This window comes from Phaethon aethereus (assembly GCF_964289735.1).
Source record: "Phaethon aethereus genome assembly, chromosome: 18".
In the NCBI taxonomy this organism is placed as follows: Eukaryota; Metazoa; Chordata; class Aves; order Phaethontiformes; family Phaethontidae; genus Phaethon; species Phaethon aethereus.
Genome location: NC_138594.1, coordinates 5,897,031 through 5,919,752, shown reverse-complemented (window position 1 = coordinate 5,919,752; position 22,722 = coordinate 5,897,031). Strand labels below are relative to the sequence as shown.

Here is a 22,722-nt window from a genome sequence, read left to right as displayed (position 1 = left end):
GCACTACGAGTTAGCGTCGGTTTCGACGTCTTCTAGGTCTGCCCCCCTCCAGCCGTAGCCGGGTAACGGGGGCCGCCTAAGGACAATCCAGTCCCGTTCCGCGTTTCTGTACGCGTGCCAAGTGGGGACACGTGTGTCCAATCGCGAGCGGCCGGGGGCTGGTTGCCATAGCAGCGGGCCCCTTCGCTGGGCCCTGCCCGGGCTGTGCCCGGGCTTCGCGGCCTTCGCAGTCGCGGGGACTGCCGCCCGCTCGTCGCCCGGTCGCCTTCCCAAAGCGTCTGAGACAGCCGTAGGTTGAAGCTCCTCCCGGCCGCGGGAGCGATCCTGGGGAGGGCAGACATCGTCGGGTCTGGGGCTCACAGGATACCAGGCCTCCATGTTATGAAGTGGTGTGAGAGGCCCCTCGGCGCCAGGGCTGATGTGGGATCCTCCCAACCGTGTTTGCAGCGCCAGAGCTCATTAAAGCAGAGAAGGGTTTCCCTAGTGGCCCTCACAGTGTACCCGCACCATGTGCTGCCCACGGTCTGCTCATATGGCCACGTTTGCACCCTACAGCCCTGCATGAGGCTGAGGAAAAGCAGCTGGGGTTATTTAAAGGACAATACCCAGAAGGGGAGATCCTGCTGTAGCAACTGGTGAAATTTCCTGTATAAATATTGATGAACCCAGAGGGAAAAGGAAATTGCAAGCTGACCGGCCAAGTCGAGACAGACCCCATTGCTCCAGTGGCCACCTGTGGCCTTGAAGGCGGCCTCTGAACACCACCTCCCCGTTGTCGTCCACAGACTCACACTGATGCGTCCAGTGCGCTCCTCTTTATTACAGCCTTGCACTGCACACAGAGAACACATACCTCTTTATACCCGTGGGTTTTACATCTAGACATCCCTTTTTTTCATGTGTTGGGCACAGACTTCTTTATTTAGCTTAATTTCTTTTTTAAATTTGGGCCTAGTAAATGACAGGTCTTTTACCACTGTCCTGTCATCAACAGCATCTTAACATTTTGGTGACACTGCTTGGAGAAGGAGTGGACAGGACAGGTTTAATGCCAGCTGCTCTTCCTTATTCAGCGTTATGACTGCTGGCATAATGTGAAGCTGAGCAGTTTGAGGAATTTTTTTTCTTTTTTTTTTTTCAGTAATGTTCCTGTTGAGAGAAGGCCCAAACGTAAAAGAAATACAAAGATACTTTGGAAATAAACTGTAAACTCTACAACACAAAGACTAAAAATCAACTAAACCTTAACTCTCCATTGCTTGCTTTCAAGAACAGCTTTGGAAAAGATCCTGCTTTCAGTTTAACCAGGGACAAGTCCCATATAGAAATTTTCTCCATTTCTCCCTTTGCACAGCTTGACTAAGGAAATTGCAGCCTAGGGACACAGCAAACTAGCATGACATTTCACATCATGAGACTCCTTTTCCCACTTAATTCCTTCATATTGAATAAGAAGAGGTAATTTTCAGATCTTAAATTTAGATTAAGTCATGACTGGTAGTAAAACCAGCTTGATCTCCTAATAAATCTGCCTTCACCTAAGTGGAAACAATTAGAAAATAAAATTATTCTTAAAAGTCAAATAGTATGGTGTTATAGAATATACAGTAGTGGGAAACTAACCAGATCATGAGATGTTTGGTTTCCCTGACTCAAAAGGATATACACATAATAAAGCAAACCTAATCTTTTAAGAGATCACTCCCTAAAACAAATATTGCCTCCCTTTGTCAGCAGTTATTAAAACTGAGAAAATCCTTCCTGATAATAAAGTATTTAACTGGATTTCATAGGAGAGATAAGTATACCAGAAGACTTTCAGTTAAAATTAGGAATGCTCATTGATTTACTCTAGCCAAACCACCAAGGGTTGGTCAAGACTGTTCAAAATAATTGATAAATTCACAGAGATTTCCTAAGTATGTCGTTTCCCACATCATTTTTATATTAGGAGAACAGGATCTCAGTTGGACACAATCATCCTTGTAAAAATGCCAGCCACCTTTCTGTACTACTTTTACCAGCGTCAAGAGGCGAAGAGATGTTTGTGTTTCCAGGCTGAAGTTAGCTGCTGTTTTCTCAGGCGTGAAGATGAGCTCAATGAGGTCAGCTCAATGAGGTCCAACTTGGATTTGTTTCAAAAAGCCAGTGTGAAGGAGGATGAAGTGTTCCTTCCAAGGAGATGAGAACGGCAACTCACCTCTAATTGGAGCACTAATGCCTCGGCTTTGGCTATTCATTTTCTAACTGTAGGATTGGAAGCGTCTCTGCCAAGAGGGATTGTACAGTCTCCATCTTTGCAGATTTTCAAGACTCGACAGGATAAAGCCCTGAGTAACCTGGCTTGGTCTTATAGCTGATGCTGCTTTAAGCAGGAGATTGGACTACAGGCCTCCTTGGGTCCCTTCCAACCTGAGTTATTCTACAATTCTATTATTTTCATCCATTTTACATAATCTTTGGCTTTCTTCAGATATCAAACTGATAAGGACTAGGTTTGAAAGTTCATTTTTATAAAGCATGGCCAGAAAAAAGTTGCAAGTTTAACTGCTTTATATGACTGAGACATATGACCCAGCCAGAAAGAGGTAAAAATCTCTGTACGAGATGAAAATATCATGATAGCTCTTCAAGGAAAAATGATTAAAAGGCTGAGAAATTACAAGTCTTTTGAAATACATATCACAAGCCTATATGTGTTTGCAAAACAACCTGAAACTGCAAAATAACTACCAAAATATGTTTATAGCAGTACAGCCTCCAGTGTCCTGCATAAGGGCCAAGATGACTTTTGGGCATAGTCTCCGCTGGCTGCAAAATTATATATCATACAGTCTAAGCTGCTCCTTCATGTCTCCTTCAGACATCTCTCCAAATGTGTCACTTTTTTCCTTCATGAGCCTGAAGATGGCAGCCAGCTGCTCTCTCTGAACCCTGTCAAGAAGAAAAGGAGAAGTAGGAATAGCCAGTCCCCAGAAGGCACTTTGAGCAAGAACACCATGGTCAAATGAAACATGAAACCAAACACAGGTCATTTTACAAGCCCTACTGGCTGCAGGAAACCTGCCCATGTGAGATGAGAAAGAGAGAGCCTCTGGTTCTCCTTCCTTCACCTTCCCATCTATCCAATCATCCCGCATGTCTCTCTGCAGTTCTTTAAATATGGAGATAAAACAGACAGCTTTAATATGAGCTTTGGAGTTCCTTAGGGCTTATCTATGTTCAAAGTTTCAGGATAACTCAACATGTGGAATTTCATAAGACCAACATGTCCTAATTTAGCAGCCTTCATAAAGAAACTGGATTAAGCTTTATCAGCGCAGTATCCTTTCATTCTGGAATGAGAGTATGTAGATACAGAGTAGATGTTGGACTTGATGAGCTTAAAGGTCTCTTCCAACCTTAATGATTCTGTGATTCTGTGAAATCAGGAATAGCTACTAAATTTTAAGTGTATACCCTACCTTAAAACTAGAGACTAGACTACCGTCCAGTGTGAACATGACTTTAATCAGCCACTGGAAGGCAACATCACAAATAGAACTCTGATTTGATTTGAGGTTTTGCCAATGTCAAATGGTGAGATGGACTCATGTAGCCAGTCCAGCAACAAGGCGATCCTCGTGTAGGCAGAGGCTGACCAGTAGACCACCTAGCTCAGATTTCCATCCCTAGAAAGTCCCACAGTAGATGATTAACTCCCTCCTCCCCATAACAGATGATATCTGGATTTTTCCCTAACTTGAAGCAGTTAAACATTGTTGTATGTCCTGAAGCACAGACTGGTGTCTGTCACAGGGCTTTATTTGAGGAAGCATTATAGGAGGGCTTATAGTGTTCATACATCTACTGATCATCACTCAGGGATACAGAAGGGCAGGCAGCACAGGAGTATCATTTGTTCTCAAGTAGGTCATGAACTGATACAACTGTGTAGAAAATCTTCTTTTAGGGCAAAATGAATGTGCACCTTGGCTCCAGTCAGGCCTGGCTGTGGGCTGGTTTGTTCTCATTGCCAGACTTCTACCTGATTGGGATCAGATTGCAGCAGTGCCTAGCACACCTCATATCTGACTCTCCTGTGTGAGATTAAAAGAGCTAGTAAGGTTGTGGTGCTTTATGGCTGTAACAAGGAAGAAGCAGTTTCTGTTACTTCAAGGCTCATTTTGCCCCTGTGTGACTGTGGGGCCAGAATTCAGTGACAACCCAGCAGCACAGAGCACAGATCTGCTGGAATCCCAGCTCCTCCTGCTTGCTTAGCTTCTTTAGACCTCCCCTGGGCTAGAAAGACAGACTCTGGCTTTTACTTCCACATGGTCACTTTGTCAAGAGTCCTCTGTCCCCCTCACAGCCAGTTTTCTGCATAGGACTTTAAAACACTGTAATTAATCCATTTAAGTGCAGGCCATTAGTTAACCTGGGGTAGCCTTCCTAGCAAGTCCTGTGTGGACAAGCTATTAGCTGTTCCAGTGACAGGAGGGGTAGAAATACCTATTGACAGGCAAAACCAGGACACAATCTTTGCTTGAAAGAAGAGAAGACAGCATCAACACATCAGAAGCAACCACACCACAAACAAGATCAATGGAATGAGACAGTCAGGAACAAGCAGAGGAGCCTTTGACATGCTGAGCTGCTGAGTGGGGCCCTGCATTTTCCCCTCTCCTGGACTAAACCCCAGTAGAAGCAGGAACAGCAGGCTGTCCTTCCAGCACCATTGCAGCAGGCAGGGCAGGAAAAAAGCAGATCCTGGCAAAAGAAAGCTCATTTGCCAATTCTTTTCTATTGCAATTAAAATGCAATTGTCCTAAGGCCAAACATATCCTGACAATGATGTGGAATCTTTTGGTTATGAAAGCTTTGGCCACAGGCTGTCAAGCGCCTGTCTCTTCTGTAACTTTTTGTGCTCACATGAATAGCATCCAACTGCCCTTTCCAGACAAGAGGAAGGGAAGCACAGTCGTTAGCGATCAATATTTTATTTCAGATCACCGCTGGGCACCAGAGGGCACATTTCCAGTCTGGTGTGGAGTAATTCAATACACAGCTTTGCCTCACGTGTCTGAAATGCATGCCAGCTGGGAGTGCTCCATACAGGTTTGCATCCCTCCCTTGTTATTGCACAGACATTAACACTGCTGAAACCTCCCCAAAGGTCCTTTTCCTTGTCTCCAAACCTCCAAAATCAAGATCAGAGACAATATTCACTCTGGTTTTTTTTTAGTGCAACATCAATACATTTTGGCTCTCCCCCCAACTTTCAATATCATGACTGTGCATTTGAAAAACAGAAATAAAAAAGAGCTGTTACCACTGTTGCTCCTCTGCACTACATAATCTACAACAAAGGGAGAGCAAGACAAAGATAAAGAAAGAAAAGAGCCTGGGAAGGAAGAGTGAGGCATCAAAAACATGAAACCGATTTCAAAAAGGAGTTTCTTCTATCAAAGGCGACCTTGTAAAACAACTTTGTAGTGCTCCAGGTTGGGATTTTTTTTGATCATTTCAGATCAAACCTACGCCATTCACAAGTAAAATCATTCTCTCTTCCCGTAAGTGCTGTCCTCGAAACTACTTGGATTCAGATGGTCAAACAGGATTTTACTTATTTCTGACAAAATAGATTAATTAAGGATTTTCAAAGCAGCCTAATTTTTCTTGATAGGCAATTGAATTTGCATACTTAATTCCCTTAGGCTCTTGTCAGATGTTTCAGTCCAAGAATTTTATGATTAACTGTAGGTTTGGGGCAGTGAGCCATAGTTATGTTAAAGGAGATCTGTGTTTCAGGAACTGCTAGGCATCCATGCTCACAGCAGCTGAAATCCTGGGCAGAGCTCTGCATTTGGGAACATTGCTAATTGCTCTCCAGCTAAACAAGACCAGGATCCTGCTGCAACACTGTGTTGCTCCACCAGAAATAAGGGAAAATCTTTCGCCATTGGTCTAAATCTATTGTTAAGGAAGCCAGTGGAATCGTTTATGGGGTAAAAGGCGTAGGAGGGCAGAATGTACCTCTAACCTAAAATTCAGATTTTCAACACAAATCTCTTGAGGAAGAAGTTGCAAGATGCTGGAGGCAGGGAGAACAAGCACAAAACAAATAAACTATTCAAAGGTTTATTGGACCAAACAAAGGCAATTTTTACAGATTCAAGCCACTAGAATTACACTCCTTTGTATAAGAGCCACCATCAGATACAAAACAAACAAACAAAACAAACAAAAGTAAAAAATACCTAGACAGCCACTTGAGTTGAAGAAATAGTTTGACTCACTGCCACTAGCAAAAATCTGGACTCAACTATAGACTTTGCTCGATGTACATATTGCCATGTAACTTAAACACAATGTATATAAGGCATTCTTTGCATAGTTGGGTGCTTGGGACACAGAATCAGCCAGCCAGCACCGAGGGGAGACAGTGGCTGTACCCGCAGGATGCTGAAGCAGAGGGTCCAGATGTGCCTAAATTCATATGCAAACCACTGAACACGCTTGCAGTTGTCGGCTGGGAAGGAGCAGCCCAGCCTCTTCTAAAGCTGAAGCCTCCTGCTGTTCTTTAAATAAGCCCTTTTATGAAGAGTTTGCCAACTCCAGGCGCTGGAAGGGACAACTGTGTACAAGGTTTCAAGTATTGTCTGCATAGGAATTAAAAAAGGGGGGGGGAAGCAGCCTGTTGAGTTTCTGATATGTTTGCAGCGTTAGCCAAGAGGCAGTTGACCTGCAGTTGAGAGAGGAACTTTGAAGGACACATCCCTACCAGCCTGGTGTTTCCATAACATCGTTAGAGGACATGGTCCTCTTCTCACTCTCACAAACCAGCTGGGTTGGATTTGAAACCTGCTATGTCTGAAGCAGGTATACACACCCAGCCAAATTCTTCTATATGTGACAGAGCTGAGGAGCAATGTTGAGCTCTGTCTCCAGTGGACAAGCCACAGGGTTAGCAAGAGAAGAGGGCACTGGAACAGCAAGCAGGCAGAGGAATGGGGAGGGTGTCTCTTCCAGGACCCCCACAATCTCATCCTGAGGCAGAGGGAACCCCTGATGCTATAGCTACCTCCTTGGGTCTCTTGGGAACCAGAGTAGGGAAAAGTGAGAATCCAGGTACTAACAGGAGACAAAGGGTGGTCTGCTAAACCTCCACCACAAGCAGAACAGCTAAACTATCAGTCTTTGTTGCTTCTTGAGTCATTTTTTCTACCTACAGAATCAGCTTTCTGTTAAAATAACCGCAGAAGCAAGATTTGAATCAGTCCAGCTACCATCTGCCATCCCCCACTTGGACTCCACTTTGTCCCTCCAGCCCTCAGAATAAAGCAGCATTGTACAAGGTTTGAAATCATAGGCAGTTCCCACCCCCCAGCAATAAAGAGGAGTTCGCCCCAGGAAGAAACAACTTAATAGTCTGCTATAAGGTCCAGGCTGGTCTGGGAGAAGAGCTACAGTTCGCCCACCCCAATAAAGGAACAACATAGATTTCATGGCAGGCCTAATACATGGTAATGAACACAACTAATAGACTCGCTGCACATTTAGTGTCCAATTTGGGTTCTGTTTGGGGGAGAGGGAGGAAGGTTCATCTCCTAGGATATACCAGTCCCCCAAACACAACTCAAGTCACTGCTTGGGCCCAGCCCTAGTCCATGGAGCCACACAAGATCTCCTCAAACTTGACACCACAGATGTTTTTGAAGAACTCAACTTCAGACCAAGAGGGGATCCCAAGTTTTGAGGGTTTATGGATTTCTCTTATGGGTGTGTTTGGTTGGTTTTGGTATTTCTCTCAAGCCTTTAAAGATGCCAAGGGATGCCTTTAGGAGGAGGCTAGGGACAACTTCATATAGTCTTCAGTTCTGCAAAGAGAAACAGGGAGAAAAGAGAAATAATTTCAGTCATTTCACCCCTCAGGTTGGTTCATTATTATTCACATAAATGAGCAGGGGGAAAACTAAGTGTGAGTGTGGGGAGGCAAGGCAACTTCCCACCTCAGGGCAGAACAAGCCACTGCTCGCAAACCTTATGCCTCTAAGGAGGCAGCACTTTGCTTCATCAACTGCAGCAGGATAGTTGAAATTTAATTACAGGTGTAAATCCTCTTATCTGGAACCAAGTCTAAGTTACAACCCTCCTGACCTGCTGATGAGAGCTGGAGAAGCCCAGATAACTGGAAGTCTTCATTAGCTCCAGGGGTTACTGCCTCACTGGTGCAGAACCTCCCTGGGCTGCTGACACCCTTGTCCATCCCAGATTACAACATCCCAACTACAACACATGTTACCTGGGCACTTACAAACACACGCGGATGTACCCCAGCCTAATTCCTCCTGAATTCAATAGGGTTCATTGCCCATTGAGGGGTCCCATTTGAAAGTCCCCTGCTCCTGACAGCCACAGCATGAAGGCAAATTACAGCCTCATCTCTTCCTCAATCCTCTGCAAAAAGTTGCCTTCTCCAGCAGCCTCACAAAGGCAGCTGGTGACCCGGATCCCGGATGGGAGATGCAGGCTGAAGAATCATGTGGAATCAGGGTTACTCAAGCAACGCTGCAGAGGCTCAGTGGCCAGCCCATTAGGACAAAGAAAGGAAATTCTCCGGAGTGGATAATCATTCTGCAAGATTCACAGCGCTGAGGATCAGATCATCCCACGCAAGTCACGCAAGCATAATCAGATTTCACACGCGAGGGCATAAGCTGGTTGCCACAGGGACCCGGAAGGAGAGGTACCATCCAGCATGCCGCAGTTGGAGTGGTGAGGGATGGAAGATGTCAGAGAGGGTGATGGGGCTTTGTTGCAGCCCCTCACAGGGATACTCACCTCCAGGACAGGGCCAGACTGACAGCTGGGGTGAGAAGATCTTAAACCAAGCATGAACTTAATGGAGGTTGTCCGTCAGAGCCATAATCTCCCCATCTGCACAGTGGGGATACCCCTTACTGCTTCTGGGGCAAGCTGTGAGGAGGATTAGACTAAAAAGCATGAGACAGTCCATCACTGGGGACATCAGGGTCATATAACACCCCAGGCTGAGAAGCTCTGACATTGCTACCATGGGGCCTGATAGACTTTTACTTCTCTTGGGATGGAGGCTGAGAGCTTTGAGCCACTGCTTATCCTTGGCTCTTCCCTCCTTTCCATTCACTTTGGACAATGAGATCAACCTGGTTGGCATGGCTTCCCCTAGCACCAGATCAACCAAACCAGGTTAGTGTCTTCTTTTGCTGGAAGCCCATATCCTTGCTTCAGATACAAGTTATCCAAATACCTCTGCTGAAAGCCAAGACAGTAAATTGTACAATTTGTCAGCTGAGCACGGTTCTGTGCAAGGAATAACTGGAGAACAAGGAGCTCAGACAAGAGCAGGTCCTGGCTTATGAGGGAGGCTCAGGTACCGAAGGTCTCAAAAGACTATGCTTCTCCTTGAAGCATGGAAACTGGATGCTCTTCTGGTGGCCTCAGAAGCATTCCACTCACTCCAGCTCAGCCATGGCATCAGCACAAACGCATGGGCTTCTTGCCTTTGAGAGCAGACAGCATCCCAGCACTGACAAATGGGGTGGGCTGGTGGCATTCCCATATGTGTTTATCCCTCATATGTGCAAAATCTGCAGCAGGAGGTCAGGAAATCCTGTAGCCCATCCATAGACTATAGTTTTCCAAAGGAGTCTTGACCCTCTCTGAGGACATCCCAGAGCATCTTGCTGTAACTACCTCTGGCAATTGCTTATGCCCTTTTCAAGAACAGTTTCACTCAAAGCTGATTTTCTGAAGTGCAGACCATTCCCAGCTCCTTCTCCTGGCAGAGGGAGCGGGTGCTTAGCTTCTCAGGAACATCAGTCCTCCGTTCTGAAATCCTGGCAAGGAGGGCAGATAACAATCTGGCTCCAGACTGTTTTCAATCCAGACAGGCTAGGATTGACCCTTGAGGATCGAGAGCAGTGAGAAGTGCCCTAGGTGCTGGGCAGACCAGGCAATGGCTGGTCAAGCTCTCCAGAGGCAGTTCCCTCCCATCTCACTCCTAGGGATGGTCCCATCACCACTGCTTCCCATTTCTCTAGCATTGGGGCAGATACCATCTCATTTCCAGTAGTGACCATAACCCAGTCTTGTCCAGGATCAGGATATTGCAGGAAGAATATGAGGAATGGCATACTAAATCTAAGCTTTCCTGGTGGTCCCCAAAGTGTGGGCCAGTTCCTTCAGCCAATAGGTAAAACGTGGAAAGAGAGGACTTGAACGCAGAACAGGGACAGTCAGTGCTTAGAAAAGAGGAGAGCAGGACAGTGAGAGGTACCAAAGGGAGCTTCTATTAACACAAATCTAAAATTCCTCCAGTGGGACAGAAAAGTTGAAAGGTGCACACTACCTCGGGAAATACCTATTGCTCCTCAGGAACACCAGGAAAGCAGTCAAGGCTGCCAGAGCCTGTGCGACTAGGAAGCACAAATCCCACCGCCTTTAGGATAGGGGCTGGCGAGGAGTCAGTGACTACGTCACCCCCTGAACAGACCTTGCCCACCGCTGTTTCAAGACAGAAGATTCCCACGTTTCCCAGCCACAGCAGCAACAGCTGAAAAGGCCAGAGCACAGCCAGGAAGGTGGCTCAAGCTCCCAGCCAGCTCAGCCAAGAGGCCACAATTGCCTCCTTCAGCTGTGTGCCCATCCCCTTGCAACACTCCTGACCCCCACAGCCAATGCTGTAGAAGTGGGGAAAGCCATGGATGGGCCAGCCTGCACTTTCCTCCATCACTCAGTGTTTGTGCTCCAGCTCGCTGCCTCCCAGTTTGCAGCCTGGTGTGATGCCCCGATTCTCTGCAGTCCTCAGTCTCCCCTGGCCACAGGGGAGCTGCAGGAGAGGCAGAGCCAGGCTCCCAGAGAGTTAGCACACAGAGAACGGCAAGCTGCCCATGCCGCACAGAATTAAGCGGAAGCAGATGAAGACAAGTTGTGAGCACTGGGTGAGGGAGACATGGAGAAGCAGCCACAAGCTGGGACGATTCAGGATCTGAGCCAAAAGAAAAAACCCAGGAGCTCAAAGCAGAGTTGCTGTCTGGTCTGAAATCTCATCCCAGGGCAGGGCCAGAGATTCACACCCTGCAAAGGCTATGGGGGAGCTTGCAAAAGTTTCCTCTCTGGGACAGGAGAGGAGGAGACAGGGAAGAGGCTTCCCAGCCTCCCCTTCCCCTGGGTTTCCGAGGGAGGCGTCTTGACTTGCTCAGTTTTTAAAGCTGCTGGGGACTCATGACTCAATCAGATGCCCTATAAATAGGGCTAGAACTCAACCCCACTGACATCTCGTAGGTCAGAGGACATTTTCCCCAGGGAAATGGCAGAGGCAGGGAACAGCACTGGGCCACCAGGAAACTCCCTCCTCATACAAGTGGAGTCTGGCACCTATGGAAAGAGTATCAGAGCAGTGGGAGCTCAGCAGGGACCCCCAAACACACAGTGCCCCTTTCCTGCAAGAGGCAGCTAGGAAGGAAACCTCATGCACTGGGTGTTTTGCGGCTGAAAGCAGCCTTGCCCATGGTTGGTGCCATCCCTGTGGCTGGTGGCTGCAGTGAAGCGGTGGCCAGCCTGACCTGAAGGGTCCCATGGCCCTAGGCTTTGTGGCCCTTGCTGCTACTCCTCCTCCCTCAGCCCAGGACGACTATCGTGCTGCAGAAGATGAAAAGCAAACAAATAATAAAAACCCAAAGAAAGCCCAAACTTACCAGCTTCCCTCATCCAAAAGAAGCACCATGCTGCACAGGACAGGACAGCAAAGCCACTGGGTTGGGCATGAAGGTTATCAGAAGAGAAGGGAGGAGAAAGAGGCCCAGATCCCATGCTATACAGACAAGGGAGCAAACAAGCAAGCCAGGGCTATGTGATGGCAATGCAGGGGGTGGACAGGGACAGATGCCAATGGAGAGCTCTCCCAAAATGCAATCTCCCCCAGCCTAGTCCACCCACTTATTTCTGGAGGGCCAGTAGTGGCGATGTTCAAAATAGATCAGAGTCTGTCAACACCATCATTAAACCCCTGCAGCTGCTTCCTGCCCTGGTGTGCTCCAGAGTTGTCATCATGAACATTGTCTCATTCAAAACTGAACTTCAGCATGGTTCTCCCTCAAACCACAGCTGCATCCCTGCTTTGATCGGGGCTGTCTGGCAGAATAGGGAAAGGTCTCTCCTTTCTGTCATTCCCTAGAGCCAAGGTCTCTCTGGGGTACCCTGCCTTGCTGAAACTCCAGGGTCCAAGCCCAGTTTTATTCAGTGCCTCATAACCAAGAGGTACTCTGAACCCCACTGGGGAAGAGACAGATTTTCATTGCTAAATTACCACCAAGAAAAGGATTGAGTGTGAGATTCACAGCCATCCAATTTCCCTTGCATGAATTCCAACTTGCAGTTGAGCCCTAAGCCCTGGTCTAGCCTGAATTCAACCAGCGTCTCCTTAACCCACCCGTGGCTAGCCAGGAGATGAGAGGAGAGGATTGGGAGGCAGGAGGAGAATTTGCTCTTGAAATGGGTCACCTGGCTGTGGGAACTGAGCCCATTAGCCAAGGGAGCTGGGAAGCCATCCCTACCTTCTCAGTCTTACAGAGACTGGACTGTGGTCTGGGGAATCACCTGCTCCGCCTGTGAGTGCACCAGCAAACAGTGGAGCATGTCTGAGCAGTTTGGGGCCATTCACTCAGACCCTGCTCAAGAGGTCTGCAAGGGTGCCCCAGCTGACACCCCATGGGGCAGCTTCCGGCTCTCCAACCCCACCTCTTCCTAAACCCCAGAAACCAAGAGAGAGGAGAGACCTTCCCACAGACCGTTCACATGGGATCTGCTCTCCTTTCTCCAGCCAACATACCTAGTGAAGAGTGCCAAGGACAGAGCACAGACAGCTCAACCCCTCAGCATCACTGAGGCCAACCAAGACTTGGCTTGGACCTGCTCTGCCTCCTGGAAAGAGAGAACTGAAAGCAGAGACCCAAGGGAGTTGTTTCTCCCAATTCTTCTCTATTTTACCTCGAGTGGAGCCTTGTTGCAGCTGTCAACGATCAACACAGTCCTGATCATACTCCTTTCTAACTGTAAAAACATCCCACTTAACCTCTTTCAAGCTCAAGAGAGGTTTGAAAAGCAGCTGGCAGAGCTGACTTCAATCCATCCATGCAAGCCAGGCCCTGAAGACACACTGGGGAGACCTTCCTCTTCCTCCCTCATCTGCAGGACAGCAACACCTAACAGTCAGCCCTTGTGGGCTGTCTCTTATGCCTACAGAACTCAAGCCTGTCTGAACGGAGGCAAGCCGCAGCGCTACAAGTCATATTTCTCTGTCTAAACTAGTGTTTTGCACTGTGGCAGCTACAGCTGGCAATAGATGGCCAAAAGCCTCAGGTGCAGAAGAGAAGGATTTGGAAAATACACTCTGCTGGCTTGACTAAGGGCTGCATCCTTCCCCTGCACTCTTCCCCTTCCTGCCCAGGCTATTTTTCTCCCCCAGGGGAGCAAACAGTACTGTTCTGTTCTAGAAATACTGGTGATCCACCAGGTGTGATCAAGCACAGTTGCCACCCGAGCAGATGTATTTCCCAACTAGATTTGCTGTCCTCCTCTCTCACTGAGAAGTGCCTCAATTTTTTAAGACTGAAGTAACCAGAAGCAGGAAGTTGCATCACTCAGTAAAGGTCACATTCCTTCCCCTTTTAGTCCAGATTTAGCACTAGTTTGAAGCCGCAAGACTCAAGTGAATACTAGGCAAGACAACCACAGCTTCTGGAGTGATGCAGGTTAGAGCAGAAATGGGGTTTTGGTTAAATAACCCAATCTACTGTGTGCCTGTACTCTCCTGTCTGAAGTCCTATAGCTCTTCCTGGAAAAGGCAAGCAATTCTTTCAAAGGCACCTCCAAAATCAGGGGTCCCCACTACAACAAGGAGCCTCAAGGAGGCCTGGGGGACCCATCTGCATTTTTGGGGATGTTGGTTACAGCTGCTTCATATGGGAACCTGTTGATCCCCAGGAAGACTGCAGGGCTGACAGGGCTAAAAGCAAAGACTAAGCCTGTCTCAGCTTTGGCAACACACGTTAGGACTAACTACCTTCTCACTCAGCAGCCCTAATTTTCCAAATCAGGAAACAGAAGTGGTGGTGGGATGTCCAACTTCAGGCATCCAAGATGGAAGAGGCGAGTATCTGAACATGAGAGCCCCTATTCCCCCCAGAGCGCTCATGGAAAGAGAGATGGAGGCAGAGGGGAGCAGACTCATTAATCTGTTATGAGGAGGGAAGGGGGAGGGAGGTGGTGAGGGAGGTGGGACAAGCAGTCAACTACAGCTCAGAAACAAGCCCTCCCCCAGAAAATGAGACCCAAAAAACCCCAAACACATTAGCAGATGTTATCAGTGGTATCACTACTTCTAAGAAACAGCGTGTCCTTACCAAAAAGATTTGCAAGAATGTTTGTGGCCGAGGACCTAAGGTACTTGCTACAGAGATGTGAGATCAGAGGTCAGCTCAATCCTGCAACATAAAGGTGGCAAACCTGGGTCACAGCAGATCAGCAGCATGGTCGGGGGGGCATGGAGTTGGGGAGAGGGATGGAACCGCCGAGGGAGAAGGATGCAGGACTGGGCTGAGCCGCTGCGCTCAGCTCGCCCAGGAGCTTACCTGGCAGCAGCCCTGCCCCCTTACACCACCCGCGAGGCCTGAAATGAAAAGCTGCTGATGCTGCAGTGAAGATTTTGTTGGGGGGGAAAAGTAAGCCAGCAACAAAGCAAGACAAAAAGAAAAAATTCACAAAGCTGCCTTAAAGAAACGAACAACACAAATATGAAAGAGGAGAAAATACAGGAGCAGTAGGAAAAACATGTCTGCCAATGGCCCTCAGAGTAGAAGGCTGCTGATAGCCTCCAAGGGACCCCGGTGTGCAGGCACTGTCCGTCAGTCCTAGGTGCACTGTCCTGCCCTGGGACCACTCCAGACAGACACGATCAGTGATGCCCAGGAAATATTCACCAGTCCCCGGAGCCGGTTCTACAGTCCTGAGTCCATAGGCAACGTCCCCTCAGTGTCCCCAGACCCCCAGGTGACATCCTGAGCATTTGTTGCCACAGAGGAACCAGCCAAAGGCCCTACAGGACTTGTGGCCATGAAAACCTGAGCAGTGATTGCTCAGCTGGTCTGGATGGAGCTGCTGGTGCAAAGGGTTTGAATTTGCCTGCTTGCAGGCAGATTTTTTTTTTTTTTTTTTTTTTGCATTGATGCTTAGCAGGATCCTGAAAAGCAATTCCCATTGAGCCCCATGGGTTTCACTCACATTCACTCAGTTCATGCCCCCACCACCCTCCCCAAGTGAAAAATACAATGATACTAACATTGTATGTTAAAATGCTTATTATAAAATGCCTAGCATTTTACAGGTTGGGGTAAGATATGACAAAAGGAAGAAAGCAAACAACATTTTTCCTGATGCCACCAAGGCAGAATAAACCCTTTGCCAGAGGAAAGCGGAGCTCATTGCTGTTGCTGACCCCAGAGCACACAGCCCTTGCAGTTCTTTGCTCCTGGCAGTGCTACAAGGCAGGTGAAGTCCAAGATTTGAGGACAACTGGGAGCCCAGAAGCCAGGGGAGAAAGGGAAGACACCTCTTGATGGGAAAAGTGGGTTTGACATGGAGAGAATGGCTGTGGGCTGTAGGCTTGGCTAGCGAAGGCAGCCTGCATGGAGCCCTGTGTAGCACCTGAGTCTCCCCCAGGACCAGAGTGAGGACACGTCAGTGCCAGCCCTTGGGCAGGTCTCTGGGTTTACACTGCAGACTGCAGTGCCCTGCTCATGCCACGGAGACAAAGCCTGGCCAGCCCAGCTGCCAGTAACGTGGAGATGTTGCCCAGGGGCCTCGAGGCCAGGCTTGTCAGCAGGAGCATGCCTGACTCAGGGGTGAGGTGCAATCCCTCCAACCTTGCTTTCCCTGCTGTGCTCGAGTTTCCGCTCAGTCTGTGTCAAGCCTTTACACCACTCTGGTTGTAGTAGTATGCAAACCACGGCATCACCGGCAAAAGTTAACAAATTCCCCCCAAATCTTTCTAGGGGGAAATTCTCCACCACTGGGTGGAGAATTGGGTCCCACAGCCCTTGGGACAGCAATGAAGAGGACAGCATCTCCCAGGCTTGTTGAGCCACCACTGGGAAATCAGTTCCCTGCAGCTCGCCCAAGAGGGAAGGGGTATGAGCTGCACACATATGCGAGGGAGCAGCCTGCCACAGAGCCTGCTTGGGCTCTTGTAAGACAAAGCCCTTGGCTATGGGGTTTGACACCTCTGGTTTAGCATCGGCTCTGTGTGCCCCTGGGCTGAAGGGACTCCCTCTGCACGTGGGCAGAGGCTTCACACCGACAGCACAGACTGGCTTTGGATAGAGTTTTGCAGCTCAAGGTGCAAGGTTGGAGTTGATTTCCCGTGTAAAGGGAATTGATTGATTTCCCCTTGTGGCTGGGAAGTGGGAAATCTTGAGCTGGAAAGCTTGTTTTCAGTAATGGGACAGGCTCTTCCTTTCTTCAGGCAGGCTCAAGCTCAGGAGGAAACTTTAGCAAAAAGCGCAAGATGGACAATTCTCCTTCTCTACCAGGGCCGCTGCATGGCAAATTCCCACTTACAGCTGAGAAGCCAGCCCTACGTACAGACATTCCCAGTCTTGGTCCGGTCACAGTGAAATCTAAAGCTCCACAGTCACTTTGCTCCAGTATTTCTAAGCTATGCCCATGTCCTCATTAGGAGGCCATCCACAGGGTAAAGGGAGAGGAAGTACCTAGAGATCAGGTTTTAGATGTAAATCAACGTGGTGCTAATGGGATAAGGGGAACTACATCCGCTTGCATCAGCTGGAAAATTTGGTCTAAGCATTCAGAGAAGAAGCTTGAACAGCTCCAAAGGTACACAGGGCCACAGTGTCTCCATCTCCTAAATCAGCGTGACTTTATTTGTTCTTATGTCTTCCTGGGTGGGAGAGGTCTGGACCTCAGTGCAATAGGACATTGAGCCCAAGGCTCCCCAGGCAGTATGGGGAGAGAGAGGTCGGAACACACCCAGCGTGCTTCAAGAGGATGTCAACCAGATGGCCTTGGGCAAGAAGAAAAAGGAAACTCAACTTACCTTTGTTCTTCCTCAAGTTCTTCTTTGGTCATCATTGACTTGTACTGGTTTCCCCTCAGCTTTCCAGGACTGTATTTAAAAGAGAACGTCTCATCTGCAGCTGGAGAGTGGGAGAAGGAGAGACAAAGAAGAGCAAGAGATCACGTGAGCCAGAGACCTCCCGAGAGCAACGACCCAACAGCAGTGGGCTTGTTCCCTCGAGACGCTCGCTGACGCCTGCTCCTGCACACACATCCAAAACACTATGGCCACTCCAAAAGACTCTTCCTCACTCAGCTGCAGCCTCCAGAAAGCCTGGGCAGTGTCGGGAAAGCTGTGTGGATTGCAGTGGAGAGCCAAGGTGTTGCTGGCCAGAGGACGGCAGGAGTCCTGGCTGCAGCTAGCACTGGAAACCGCGAGGACTGCTGTGAGCGAGCAGCCCTGCTTGGAAGCAGATACAAGTAAATCCTACAGCATAGGAACGATATGCTATTGCTCTCCCTGGATTCAAGCCTTGCAGATCCATCTTGGCTTATCAAGACATGTTAATCCTGCCCTGATTAGCTCACAGCATTTTCCGCTTCTCCTCTCCAGACTTGCATTCCTCCTCTCTCCCTCTCCTCATTCAGGGGCCCTTTCCCATGCTTGGGGTTCACTGATGGTGCCATGAGCAGAGCTGTCCCAGGCCACACAGCCCAGCAGCTCTCCTGCAGCCCTTGACAGAACTTGTGAAAAAAGAAGGTGCAGCAAATCCCTGCTGCACACAAAGCTGAGCCAAGGCAGCCTCAGGAGCACCAACACAGAAGGGTCCAAGTCCCTCTGTCACCAGCCGACAGACCTGAAGAGGAAACTGCGGTCTCCTTCCCCAGGCCTGGGTGCTCTCCTACCCAGCTCGCCAGCCTCAGCCCTGTGCTAATTAGAGCAGCGAAGCTCACAGACTCTGAGCCAAAGCCGATCCTTTTCCAATCGGATTTTGTTCGAACACTACTTGCTTTTAAAAACCTCTCCCCTGCTTTATCTTCCTACAGATGGGAGAAACCAACAGGAGTGGAGGTCAATCTAAAGGGCAGCCCAGGAAGAGCCACAGCTTCGTGTAGCTGCCTTTATTGGTTATCTGTGGGCTGTTTATCTGCAAGCCTTTATCTCCCAAGGACCGCAGGACTCGGCTGCCTCGCATCAAACCATCTAGCATTGCTGTTTCCACATCCATTCAAAAACGTCTTCTGTTTCCACAGACCCTCGGAGCCCTGGGGATACTTCTAAGGGGTCCACAAAAGGAAGTTACCGTGTTAACTGTACGGCCCTGAAAAACTGCACGTTATCCACAAACCAGATATCCAGGATGACACCTCCCAGCACCAGTAAGACCCCAAAAGCGGTGGAATTCCTCTGTCTTCTGTGGAGAGAGAAGAGGAAGCCCCGACTGGTACATAACCTGTAGGGACCCATCCCCTGTCCCCAGCCTCATAGGAAGCCCCTTCCAACCCTTGCCGCTGCTATTGCAGGCTCCACATTCATGACAGTCTCTCCTCCTCTGCCTGCCCAAATGAAAAACACCCCACAGCCCCTCTCCTCCCTCACACTCAGAAGGACTCAGCATCAGCAGCTTCCCTTTATTTTCCGGTTAATACTGCCCTTAAGGATTTTCTCCCCGTGTCCAGGGTCAACTGCTTGATTTTGTGATTTCTCCAACCCCAAATTCACGCATGCACTCAGCTGCTGCCAAAGCTCACACAGACCTTGGAGACCTCCTCGTGAAAGGCAAGTCAGAGCCTCATTTTGTGGATGGGGAAATGTGAGATCTCAAAAACAAGCTCTGCAAGGCTGCGTGGGCAAGTACGGGACCGAGCGTGCCGACCACTGCAAGGTCACTGCCGCTAGCGTACGGAGTGTGCCAGGAGCAACGTTAGTAAGATGGGAATTTAACAGAAACCTCCTCCCTGCAGACACCCACATTTTCTCCCTTTACGTCTCCGTGTCCCTGATCTTGGGGAGTTTCCCTGGGAAGTCTTGGTGGATTACTGCTCATTTACTGATCCGGAGTAGTTCTCTAATCCCCAGACGCCATCAGGACTCCCGGGGGAGCAAAGAAGCAAACTCTTTCCCTAGTGTCTTCACAAGCATCTGAACACGAGCACCCTGATGCTCCAGTCCCACAGCCCCAAACATTCAGCTTGGCCATATCCCACTTCCCTTGGTGGGAAAACCCTCCGAACCGGCAGACAAACAGGTCTGGCCAGCTGGAAACAAGCAGTAATGCTGTGGCTTATCAGCCCTTCGGGTGGCCATAAAAGTGCATGGAAAGAAAATTCAGCTGGCTGCTGCTTTGGGAGATATTAAGAGAAAGAAATTAAAAAAAAAAAAAAAAAAAGAGGGTGTAACATCCTGTTTCTTGTTTCTTACCCTGATGCAGAGCAGGAGCCATTCCATTACCTTTGTATAGCTCGCCTGATTTCAAGGACAATTAAGATCATTTCCCTCACGTGGTTTTCTGCCAAGTAAATTGAGATTTGGGATTTTGCCTGCCCCAAAAAGGGCAGTTTAATTGCCATCCTGCCAGAAAAGAATAAGGGAAGAGGGAAGCGAGGAGGTTACCCATCTCCCTGCCCACATCTTGTGGTTAAAAATGAGCCAGTGTGTGGCTTTGGAAACCAGTGAATGTTTTCTGAGCTCAGGAACTTTCTTTGCAGACTAAAAACAAACTTCAGGAAACACATGGAAAAGGGGAGGCCGACTTTTCACATGGACAGCGAAAACATTACAGAAATGTGAGGTGACCTACTTACTCAGAGCCTCCATGAGTTCATATTAAAGAAAACGCTTGTCTTTATCTCTCTGCCCCTCATGTTGCCAGCTTTGTGATGGGTGATTTCGTGATTTCTCCAACCCCAAGCTCACGCATGCACTCAGCTGCTGCCAGAGCTCACACAGACCTTGGGGACCCCCTCGTGAAAGGCAAGTCAGAGCCTCAGGGTGAAAGCAGCCCCTCGAGCGCACCTGTGCTCCGAACACGCTCGCTCCAGCGCGCCCCGTGCATGCAGCAAGTACCTGCCTCCTCCCTGCCAGCCCCCCGCGAGCCTTGTGCCCGAAGCAGGGTGAAGGCTGTTCTGGTGGTTTTGGCCACTGTGGTGGCATCCTGGGCTGATGACAAACTGCCCATGCCAGCCCCGTGAGCCCGAGGGGGATCTCTGCTCGTGGGCTTGCCAGGCAGCAGCTCAGTGGCTTGAGTTGGGCCAGGAGCAAGCGACACACTGGAGAGATGGTGAAGGAAGGAGCAAGGTTACTCCCCAGCAAAGCCAGGGCACCGCCATTAGTCCCAGCTGCACACTGCTCGCCTCCTCCTCCTCAGGCTGAGCTTTACCCAGTCCTGTCATAAAACACCTCAGAAATGGTGTAAATAATTCAGGAGGGGACTCAGTGACTGTCTGCAGGAGATGTTTAAGAAGGATGCTGGGCTAGTGATGACCCATGGCCAGGGACTGTCATCTCCACCTGCTCCTGAGCCACAGCCACTTCGGGGGGATGCACAGCAGTGCCAGAGCAGCCCTGAAACAGAGCTGAACCAAAGGAGGCAGACCTTGGCAGAGCAGCATTACTGAGCATCCATTTGGCAGGATATGTCCATCATTCCTGAAATCAAGACTCCCGCAGTCCTGCACGGTAACATCCCTGATCACCAGTGCTGCGAGGAAGCCTAACGGGGTGGCATAAGTGTCTTCTGGGAGCCCCGTCTCCAAAGGTGCTTCCCCCACCTCATGGGCATGGCACCAGGATTAAAATTTGATTCTCTGTGGCATTAGGCATAATCCTCCCGAGCCAGGGGATTGTCACACAGTGCCTTAAAAAGGGCAAGCGGAAAGTGGGGCAGGGAACGGGGAAGACCCCAAGGTCTCCTCCTGCTCTGGCTGCCCACAGCCACACCGGGCAGGGGCTCGGGATGCTCCCCAGCAATGTCCCCTTTTAGACACACACTCTTGCTTGGCACCATCTGTTTCATTTTCTTAGGAGCACAGCAGTTGTCACCCCAATCAGTCAATTAATCATTTTCCAATCAACTAATTGGCTAATCAGTTAAACACAGCTCTGACTAAAGCCCCTGGAGATCATCCTGGATGTGAGCAAGGAGCTTTTGGGGCAGCTTCATCACAAAGCTACCCCATGGCAAACAGCCCAAGGGCATTTGGGGAAGCAAACAGGGACTGCTGCCGGGGTAGGAATTTCCTCTACGTTTCCCGGGGGAAGGAGACCATCCCCAGGCACTCAGGGCTTCAACCCCTCAGACCGCAGGGTGCTGGCTTGCTCGGCACTCACCATCCTCATCCTCCGGCTCTCTCACCACCAGCTTCTCGTTTTCTGAGTCCAGATCTTCCTCCTGGAGGAGTTACAAACAGAGGTGGTGGTGTGCTAAATAACCCATGTTTGGCCAGGGCACCAGAGCCCACAGGGCAGGGCGGCAGAGACTGGGGCTTCCCTGCCTCCTTCAGGGAGGCCAAAAGGATGCTCGCTAACGAGCGAGGTTTGTTAGTCTGCTTTGCTCTGACTAGTCAGTGGGGGGGATTTGGCCTTGCTTACTGCACTCCTGCCCAAAGGCTGCCAACCGCACTTGTCTCCCCATAATCGAGGGGATATTAAGGTTGCTAAGAAGAACCCGTTATCCCGGTGTCCGCAGGCAGAGCTTTGTGCCTGAGCACCCTCCCAGGCTGGGACCCCCCACTAGTACCCCCTGCGCCCCCCACCCTGCCCAGGGATGTGCCAGGGACCGAGCCTCGAGCCGCGGGGACTTCTCCTGTGTGCCCCCAGGCCAGGCTTGGCTGGACCATCTCAGCACTAGGAAAAGGCAGGTCCCCAGCAAAGCACAGCACCCAGCACCCTGGCTGCAGACCCCTGCCAGCTGAGCCTGGAGGTCAACAGCACCCTGGAGCACGCATCCTCCTGCATCTCCCCCGGCCCTGTGCATCCCTTTTGAAGTAATGGGGCTGGCGTGCAAAGGGCAAAGCAGAGGGGAGGAAGGGGAAGGAGGGTGGAGGGAGCCCAGCAAGCCACCACACTATCGAGGGGGAGACAGGAAAAGTCGGGGTGAAGGAGACCTGAGGGAAATGAAGACGATCTGAGAAGGCTCCTGTGCAGAGCCGAGCGCTGGCTTTGCAGTGCACGGCTTTAGATAGACTGCTGGAGCTCGGTATGCAGCCCTAACCCAGAACTAGGTTAGTTTGTCATCAGTAAGGAATGCGCATTATTCACAGCCATTTGGCTTCTTCTCGCCACTCTGCGCTGGGGCTCCCCAGAAGGACACGCGGCCGAGACACCCGCTCCCTGCAGCCACCGCTATTTTGGGACACGCTTCCAAATGTGGGCACTTCCCGATGGACACCTGGGCTTCCCTGGGGACGCTGGGAGCGGGGAAGACCCAAAGGAGTGGCCCCGGGGAGGGTGCAGGGAGGGGATGCTCAGCCCTGGCCCCAGGAACTCGGCCATGAGCCTGGGGCAGCGATTCCCCATCACATCCGTCTCTCGCTGAGAGCTGGGATGACTCCAGGGAGACCCGACCCTCCAGAGGCTGGCACAAGAAGGGATATTTTAGCCTGCTCCCTGCCCAGGTGTTAGGAACT

At 49.8% G+C, this 22,722-nt stretch overlaps 1 protein-coding gene across 1 annotated transcript in view; it reads right to left on the bottom strand.

Annotated features, from left to right (window-relative positions):
- Window positions 1-2,819: 2,819 nt before the first annotated feature.
- The window catches only part of MXRA7 (matrix remodeling associated 7), a gene marked incomplete at its 3' end in the record, with an annotated part of 28,438 nt that continues 8,535 nt past the window's right edge, over window positions 2,820-22,722 (bottom strand). The window contains exons 3-5 of the mRNA XM_082008239.1: window positions 21,425-21,485; window positions 17,135-17,234; window positions 2,820-2,934 (exon numbers count right to left, since the gene is read on the bottom strand). Of these exons, the coding sequence (XP_081864365.1) occupies window positions 2,820-2,934; window positions 17,135-17,234; window positions 21,425-21,485 (276 nt within the window). The remainder of the gene's footprint in view (window positions 2,935-17,134; window positions 17,235-21,424; window positions 21,486-22,722) is intronic.